We start from the raw sequence: 10054 nt of genomic DNA on the forward strand, positions 1-10054 counted from the left end.
ACGCGACTCCACTACTCCATCACTCCACTTCCTCCACTTCCCACGAGAGACGTGGGTAAGGCTCAATGACTTGTATAAATAGGTTCTCCTTCCTATTTCCAAGACAAGACAGAAACCAAGTGTTGATACAACCGTATCCAAACATCAGAACTGATAGCTTACATTCTGCAAGCCAGTTCAGCTTTCTGATACAAGTCATACCCAACCAACACCTTCAAAATCTCAACACCTTCTTCGCTTCCCTCCCTAAGATCAACCCCATCTCCTTCACTTTGTGACCGAAGCAAGTTTGGAACGACCATTTCTTGGTTTAGGCCAGAGTTGGACAGATAGATTTCTCGAATCAAAAGCACTCCCGTGTAGTGCATTTGTTTAGGGTTTAGATTCGTTTCTCATCCACACACCCACATTTACCAAAAACCGCAGAAACAGTTTTCACCCATAAACAATTGGCGACCACGGTGGGAGGTTAATTTCTCGGTCGTAAAGTAAATTTCTTCAAAATCCGATTCACAAGAGCCGCGACAGCCCCTGGAGCCAACAAGGAACGCATTCAACGCACCTGGAGAAGGTACTTCAGCGGCGCAGGCCTACATGGACCTGATCAAAGAAGAAACATCATATATGAGCGGTCCTATCATGGAAATTCCTACACCGGGGACTGATCCTCACAAAGATCCTCCTCAAGTCAATAGTTTCACTATGAACCAGAGGCCGGATCAGGAAGCAGTTTCTCTAGGAAAGTTTATGCAAACTTTTACACCTCTCGAAGAATCAGCGGGCGGAGACGTTTTGCTGCAATCAACCAGAGGAAGGTCACAACCGTGCCCTACATGTCACCGCACGCATCAAGGATTCAGAGTTCAAGAGGGACCTTATCGACACATGAGCGTCTTCGAATGTGATTACTCTCAAGACTCTCAGGACATACAAGGTTCTCCAAGGAAAGGTCGTACGGAAGCCTACTACAATGACGAGCCACGAGAGGAAGTACCGGATGCTCCATGGAAGCTGCAGGACGGTACCAATTCCACAACTGATGAGATCGAAGTGGCCAACATCGGGGTTGAGGAATATCCTAGGCCTATCTCCATCAGTTCGACCTTGTCTGCGGAGGAACACACGATACTTGTGCAACTTATCAAGGAATACCAGGACATATTTTCCTGGACGTATGAAGAAATGCCAGATTTAGATTGGTCAGCCATCATCTACATGTCATACCCGGATCCAAGACGGTTGCAGTTCAGACACGAGGAAGATGGACAGATCAGGTGTTGCATGGATTTCAGAGACTTGAACAGATGCCGCCCCAAAAATGATTCTCCTCTACCTAACATCGACATGTTAGCAGATGCAACCAGCGGACACGACATGTTCTCCTCCATGGATGGATGTAGCGGCTACAACCAGATAAGGATATACGATCATGACGAAAGTAAGATAGATTTTCGAACTCCTCTCGAAAAATTTTATTATACTGTACTTCCATTTGGTTTAAAGAATGCCGGTGCAACGTATCAACGCTCTATGACGGCAATCTTCCACTGGAGAAGATACCTCAAGAGAGCCGCCTCAAGAAGATAACGATGTCCACGCGTCATGTCGAGCAAAATCCGGGCGAGTCACTCTATCAGACGATGGTGCATGTCTATCGTGCTATGTTGGAGAATCTGCGCTTTTGGTCATCCTCTGGACTTCGTGAAGCTGTTGAACGCTCATCTACAACAGCATCTGCCTGCTAGAAAGAACCAGTTTCGCTGAAGCAGCAAGAGGAAATCCACCGAGATACAACATCCTGCGCGTCCAAAATTGCCAACTTCAACTCTAGTACCACATGCACGACTGCCGCAATAATAAAACAACGTCCAAGATATTCCATATATGGATCGACGGTAACTACGTCAATGAGAGACGCTTTTAGAATTTGTCTCCCGTGGACAAAGTAGTTCTGTTACCAAAGGAGATTGCACATGGGACTTAAGAGGGTGCCAAGTTCGTACAAGTTGCCACCACGCCTCTTCCTGCCAGTCTCTTCTGATCACAGATGCTACCAAGAACTGTTGTTGCTTGTCGATTGATACCATCCGGAGCTTCACCATATCAACGACCATTACGTACAAAAGACTCATCAAGCATACAAGATAGAACCATGTAAACCACGCTTGGGGACTGAGGCTCAGCACGAAGTTCCTTCACCGTCAGTCAAGGACTTCTTAAACACGAGAGAGATGGTCAATCAAGAAGCATGAAATTCACAAAAGTAAATCAAACTGAAGAGGAAGCCACTTCAACGCTCCCTCCAGCATAAGCTGCTTCAATAGTCTATTCAAGAGCCGCCTTAACGCTCTCTCTGGGACCCACGTTCGCTTCAGAATCCTGTTTCAATGCTCTCTCCAGGAGCCACCTCCACATTTTCTTCAGAAGCTACTTCAATGGTCTATTCAAGAGCTGCCTCAACGCTCTCTCCGGGACCCACGTTCAGAATCCTTCTTCAACACTCTCTCCAGGAGCCGGTTCAATGTTCCTACCAGAAACCACTTTAACATCCTCTCGAGCCGTTTCAACACGCAAGCTACATCAATAATCTGCGCTTTGGTCAAGTTATCTTTGATGTACTCATTGCTCAACATACGTCTCATCCATCCTTCATAAGGGACCAACGGAGCATGACAAACCTTGTAGTCGATAGGAGAAGGGTTATCTTGTGGAACGGATATTTTCAGATAGTTGAAAGGGCGCGGTGAACAACTCATCATCTATGTTCGGCGTATCTTTGAAGCTATCAACACTCCCTGACTTGGCATCAGCATTATCCCCAGACCCCTATTGTTCATCCTAAAATAAAATAAAAGCGGGAGATTCGGTACTTGTATGAAAATGCATGGGATATGTAGTCACGCACAACAGGACATACATTCACGTTAAAATATACCAGGTTGGGCAAAGCAAACAAGGCTGGTATTGGGCCACGTCAGCAAACGAGGCCGGTGTTAGTCAAGTACGCAAAGCCGGTGTTGATCGAGACCGAAAGGCTAATATCCCGTCATGCAAGCAACACTGATATCACGTCACGCAAGTAGGACGGTATTGGGTCACGTCATGCTGGTATTGGTCAAGGCTAATCAAGGTCACAAGGATGGTACTGGTCCACGTCAGCAAACAAGGCTGGTATTGAGCCACGTTAGCAAACAAAGCCGGTGTTGGTCAAGTCCACGAAGCCGGTGTTGATCAAGGTCACAAGGCCGAACGAAACAAGACAGCAAGGCCGGTGTCGATGAAAGCAGCGATGTCCGTCAGCAAGGTCGGGGTTCGTCAAATCAGCAAGGCCGGTGTTGGTTAAGGGGAAAGTCTGGTGTTGGGGTGAGGCAACATGTATCGTGTTTTGTCGAAGCAGGCACAACCGGCCCCAAGCAAAGTCGGCATGTGGCGGGTCCCACTTGATCAGGCACAACCAACCCCAGATTAGTCGAAGCAGGCACAACTGTCCCCAAGCAAAGCAGGCACATCCGACCCCAAGCAAAGTCGGCATGCGGCAGCTCCCGCTTGATCAGGCACAACCATCCCAGATTGGTCGAAGCAGGCACAACCGGCCCCAAGCAAAGCAGGCACGCGGCGGGTCTCACGTTCGAGCAAGGCAGGCATAACAAGCCCACGTTCGATCAAGCAGGCGCATGATGAGTCCCACGATCGAGCGAGGCAGGCACAACAGTCCGTTGAGAAGGCACATCAGCCCCACTCTTGAGCGGAGCAATCACGAAGCAGGCTCTCGACCGAAGCAGGCATAGAAAGGTCGATCGAAGCATCCAAGACCGACATCATGATAGGGGAATGCTCGCCTGGACGCCTCTTGAACGTGACATGCTCCAAGGACAGGACGACTCGTCTCTCCTGGGTAACATCTAACTTTGTCTCATAAGTTTTATCTGTATATGTCACCATCTAATGCCTACCCCACAATAGTGTAACCATTATGTGTTAGGCAGGGGACTTAATGTTGATGGTGGATTTTAGTTCAGGGCTAAAATTGTGAAACCAAATTTATGCGCTGATATCCTGCAAAGGATAAAGCCACTGATAAAATGATGAATACTTCTTCACTTCGCTAATTTACCTAGAATGGAGCATGTGGCAACAATCCCATGTACCCTGTGAATTTATAGCATTATTAATGCATGCTTAGCCTTGTATTTCCTGCAGAACTCTCATTATTAGTGCGGCATGACGACTGAGTGTTGCTCTCAGCAGAGTAACACGAATCTCCAAGTGTTAATAATGAAGCATACACGAAATACCCGTACAGGCTAAATATCTCGGTGTGTTATACTAGCCCGATTGAGCATATTTGAATCTGGACTGTCCATATCAGTCTCAGAAACAATCACGACCATGTAAGTTGTCCGCATGATTTAACCAGCCTAGACGATCCTCAGCAGGAGCATGCTACCACCTTAATGACCACCAACGGGCCAATTTATGCCCTGGTCATTCGAATACATACCACGCCTCCAAAACGGCCACCGAACACCAGCCTAGAATGGGATGGTTGGGCTGGTGTGGAGCATCTTGGAAAAGCTTGTGCGCACAAGACCGCCTGTGGCAGTCTCAAATTCATCACGACCGTCCAACTTCACCAGCATGATTGGACGGCGTGGATTATCCCATGACCGGTTGGACAAAGCTTTTCCTGCATACCGGCGGGCCCCCTTCACGCCTGCATAATCGATCCTCCCCTGACCTAGCCACAGAACCATGTACGGTTGCCCAAAGTTGGGATGGCGTGAAAGCTTAAAGGATCGCAGGAAATTCCACTAAAGGTCTCAAATTGATCACGACCATCCAACTTCACCAGCATGATTGGATGGCTTAGATCGGACCCATAGCCGTCATGCAGGTATTGACGTGTTCATCACCGTCCCAATGTGAGCGAGGAGCGTGGCTTAATAATTCGTCCAGCCAAAGTAACGTGGACGTGAAACCCTAATTAGGTTTTGCGGCACATCACATGTGTCGCAAATCAGTCTTAACCATCCAACTTCGCAGGCATAGATGAAGGATGTAGATGTAGATTCAAAGGTCCCATAGCATGCCAACACAATCACCATGGTCCCGTCTACATGTGTGACCAATCGGCCAAGGCCGACCATGAATAGGTGCCTCGATTCGTGCGCCCAAACTAGGCATGGTCATGCGGTCCCAATCGCAAAACGATCTCGACCACTCAACTTCGCCGCAAATTAAGTGGCTTAGATCACATCTCCATGGGACAGTGAGGTACAGACACGAACGCTGACAAGCCGTCTACACGCATGCCCGATTGGTTTTGCCAAAAGCCTCTCCCATGCTTGGAATCGACCAAGCTGAAAAGGGGTACTTGCGCACCTCCTGAACCCTAATTCGACGGTCGCAGATGTGGGTCGCAAGTCATCTCGTCTGTCCAACTTCGCCAGCTCGGACGGACAACCTAAGATAGGAGTTAGGCGGCCAGTCAGGCATCACCACGATCACCGTCCACCACTCTTCCACACAGAGTGATCGGACAAGTCAGGGCTTACCTGTACAGCCTCCAAACGATCACTTGAAGATGGCTGGACGTGATGCTATTTTAAGACGCTTAATTCGTGACTTACTCCGTTAAGACTCAAAACAGCGATGATTCATACATGCTGAATATATTCGATGCATTACATGCATAGAATACACACGATATTTCATAAATATCGACTTCCTAAATAACTTAGTTATTTAATCTAGCATCACATGCTACTTTCTGTGGATCCCACGTTCCACACATTCGAGTCAAACATGTCACAAACTGGGGGATACATACTGGGGTATTGGTCTGGCGGTTTACCGCGTGCAGCGCACAACGCGCCATCACAAGAACGTGTCAGGAATACATGGAGGGTTAGTGATGATGCGAGAAGTGGGCAAGACTGATCGTGTGACACTAACACACGCGACTCCACTACTCCATCACTCCACTTCCTCCACTTTCCACGAGAGACGTAGGTAAGGCTCAATGACTTGTATAAATAAGTTCTCCTTCCTATTTCCAAGACAAAACAGAAACCAAGTGTTGATACAACCGTATCCAAACATCAGAACTGATAGCTTACATTCTGCAAGCCAGTTCAGCTTTCTGATACAAGTCATACACAACCAACACCTTCAAAATCTCAACACCTTCTTCGCTTCCCTCCCTAAGATCAACCCCATCTCCTTCACTTTGTGACCGAAGCAAGTCTGGAACGACCATTTCTTGGTTTAGGCCAGAGTTCTACAGATAGATTTCTCGAATCAAAAGCACTCCCGTGTAGTGCATTTGTTTAGGGTTTAGATTCGTTTCTCATCCACACATCCACATTTACCAAAAACCGCAGAAACAGTTTTCACCCATAAACACCCCGTGGGTGTAGGTAATCATGCCGAACCACGTATCTTGTGTTCTTGTGCTTTTCTTGCTTGTTTACTTCACTCGGAGTGTGTATGTGTATCTTTGGATGTAGTTGTAGGATTTTCCACATCCACATTGTGGCGTCGACTAAGGGGATCGTGTAACATCTTTTGATACCTTGCATCAAAACTATTAAAGAGAGATTCAAAAGCTCCTAAAACATCTTTTGATATTAGTTGACGCTAAATGAAAGACTCTTGTGGTTGAGGCATTTGAGTTAGTAGATGAGTCTTTTAAAGCAACTTTTCCTTCAAAACTTGGATCTGTTACATTCACTTTTATTTAATCTTTGTAGAGTTTGTAGAGTCCTCGTTTAGAATCGACGAATCTTGTCAATAGGCTGAACTGTTTTGCTCTTGATGAAAAAGGTTCTCGTCGCCTGTTAAACAAAATTCTTCTCGACTTCGAGCTAAAGAAACCTATGTCGTTTTGAAAACATTTATTTTATGTCAAAATCCTTGAAACAGTTTTGATTAAGATTTCGGGTTTGAGTTATGGTTGATTGTGTTTCCTTTCGCGACTAAAACGAGTGGTTAGAAAGATTCAAAGCTCCTAAAAGAATCATCTTTGATGTTGGGTAGAAGCTAGAAAAAACCTCATCTCGCTGGTCATGTCACGTTGTGGGTCACTTAATCACAATAGTAGCAGCGGAAAAACCAACTCAAAATCATTGAGTTAGGGTTTTCCAAAGCTATGGCTAGAAAGGGTACGATGAGCACTTTGACGATAGTCTCATCTTAATCCTATCACAAGAGCCTTACAACGTCATCACAAAACCAAAAGGAAGAGAAATTTGTTTGGGGTAACCCGTGCTGTGGAGGCACCGGCAAAACGATTGACGGAAGTCATCACCATAAACCTTAGCCAAGAAAGAAAATTTTTCAAACATACGGATGATTAATGATTTCTGGCACGAAGAATGTTAGGACAAATAATGATTAATGCATACGAAAAGTACTGAAAGCGACGTAGCAAAGCAATATTTCAAAAGATTATGTTATTAGTCAAAGCAACCTTTTTTACTGAGTTCAGCACGTTGAAGTAAAAAGGAATCGTACTTGGTTGAACTTTTTCCTTTTCTGAAATTCAGAACTGCTGCACTTCGTCCTTAGCTTTTTCGAAAACAATTCAAAGTAAGGTGTTGTCTATTTTTCTGACATAGGTAGGGAGGGGTGAGCCGAAGAGTATCATACCCGAACCGATGGCAAGTACTTCTCGGACGGGTAGGATCCTGAGGAATCGAACTGTAACATGAACTGGCGCGCAGGAAGGAGTAACGGACTCTCGGCAACAAAACAGTCGACAACATCAACAAGAAGAATCCCGGGCACCGGGTGGAGGTATGGTAACTGTTAATGAGGAAGTCGACCTAGGCCAAGATAATGATCTTACCCCGAGAGAACTAAGGATCAACCCGAGCCAAATGAGACCAGGGGATATGATAGACGGAATGACTGCATCGGACACAGAGGAAGACGAGGAAGCACGAATGATGCGAGAGGACCGTAGACGAGCTAGGAAGCGTGCGGAATATCAGATGGCTTTGGAACAAGAAGGCGAGAGGCTTAGGAGAGTGCATCTAGAATTGGAAAACACCAGCCGAGACATCCCACCAAGCGCAACCGCTCCCCCTGTGGCTCCTCCTGTGACACCACCAGTCCCACCACCCAACATGGTAAGGAACCAGGCAAATAGTCATTCCAGTCACGAGAGCACCGACCCGACACTGCTAGCAATTTTGGCCAATCAGAGAAGACAGGAAGACATGATGAGGGAATTACAGAGAAGGAATCTGACACTAGAGCACGAAAACTATCAACTTCGGAACCAGAAGTCTGGGTAGCGAGGATCATCGAGCCGAGGAGCTTCCAGCAGTCACACCCGATCAGGACGAACCCGAACTCCACCCCTGGTCCGAGGACGCATACCCGACCCTAACCGAGCAAGAAGCGGGTATGGTCCTCCCGATAATTCCTCGACTGATGAAGAAGTGCGTAATGGGAGACCTGAGGCGGCAACTGAGGCTAAATTGAAGCAACTTGAGGAGATGGTTAATAAATTGGCTAGAGACGGCGAGGACGACAAGTTGGCAGAAGTGATTAGCGAAGCACATAAAACTCCCTTCACCAAGGAGCTTGAACGAGCACCGTTTCCTCCAAAGTGTACACTCCCAACCTTCCCGTCTAGGTTTGACGGCACGGGCGACGCAGGAGAGCACATTAATATGTATAGCATGTCCCTATTACAATGGAAGAACTATGACGTGGTTATGTGCAAGTTTTCCCAGGCAAGTCTAGAAGGCGAGGCGAAGAATTGGTTCTATACTTTTCCCGATGAGTCCATTGGTAATTATGGCTCCCTAGTGGAAACATTTCTCAAAACCTACATGCATAATAGCATTGCTCGCCTAAGGGTGAATAAACTATTCACGCTGGCACAAAGGTTCAGGGAACCCTTAAGATCTCTAACGGACAGATGGAGGAAGTTGTGTACCGATATTGGGAAGGTACCTGTCGACCAACAGATCTTTGGGTTCGAAAATTCATTAGGAAAGTCTGACCCCATTTGGATAGCAATGTACACTGAGAAACCACAAACATTAAGGGAGATGAGGAAGATGCAAGAACACTACATCACATTAGAGGAGATACAAGAGGGAGCGCAGGATAGAGGAGTACAAGAAGCCAGCGCGTCAGTGGAGCCCGTTCCCCGAGAAGACCCAAAGCGATCAGAAAAAAGGCCGATGGCACCACAGCAAGGCTCGGGCAAGAAGGAATGGGTCGAGAAAGGAAAAAAGCCTCGTCACGAACCAAGAACGTACACGCCTCTGAACGCACCATTGGAGGAAATTTTCAAGGAGGTAGAAAAGCGAAACGACATCAGATACCCGAAGACTAGGGGAATCCAGTTTGACGAGACAAGAAACCATCCCGAGTTTTTCCATTAACATCAGTACTGAGGCCACTCGACTAACAATTTCCGAGAGGTAAAAGATATTGTCCAGCATTTGATCCGAGATGGGTACTTACGACACTTTGTTAAGACAAGCCGACATCTACCCAGCCAGACGCTCCCGTGCACCAAGTGAGGATCGATCGAGGAACTCAGTTCACCTGCAATACTATTTCACACTCGGCAACCCAAGGGACCAGCATTACTTCTAGAATCCACAAAAGAGATCGGGCGGGAAAAGAGATCCTTAGTGTAGAAAAGACAATCGACATTCAGATGCACTGGCATAAATCACCTCCATGCTAACATACTCGAGCATTGAGGGCATCAAAGTCATGAAAATCATGATGCCATCTGTCCCTGATCCAGTAGACACAAAAGCATATGTAGCGGTAACTACAACTGATAAATACGAGAATGGCGATTGGCGAAAATCCATTCACCAATATCTGGATACAGGAGAATTTCCTAAAGGACGATCCGAGATCAACAAAATTAAAAGCAAGGTGGCGGCATACGAATTACGAGACAGTGTTCTGTATAGGAAGTCCTACTTAGGGCCACTATTAAGGTTCCTAAGCAAAAAGAAGAAGGAAACTCAATCCTGAGTGAACTGCATTATGGGGTCGCGGGCAATCACAGCTC

General features: G+C 46.6%; 1 protein-coding gene across 1 annotated transcript; it reads left to right on the forward strand.

The window, feature by feature from the left end:
* Window positions 1–8504: 8504 nt before the first annotated feature.
* LOC113296311 lies at window positions 8505–9404 on the forward strand. Its single transcript, XM_026544621.1, has one exon. It carries the CDS (start codon window positions 8505–8507, stop codon window positions 9402–9404), a length of 900 nt encoding a protein of 299 aa, XP_026400406.1.
* Window positions 9405–10054: the final 650 nt, after the last annotated feature.

Source organism: Papaver somniferum, chromosome 7 (genome assembly GCF_003573695.1).
Source record: "Papaver somniferum cultivar HN1 chromosome 7, ASM357369v1, whole genome shotgun sequence".
In the NCBI taxonomy this organism is placed as follows: Eukaryota; Viridiplantae; Streptophyta; class Magnoliopsida; order Ranunculales; family Papaveraceae; genus Papaver; species Papaver somniferum.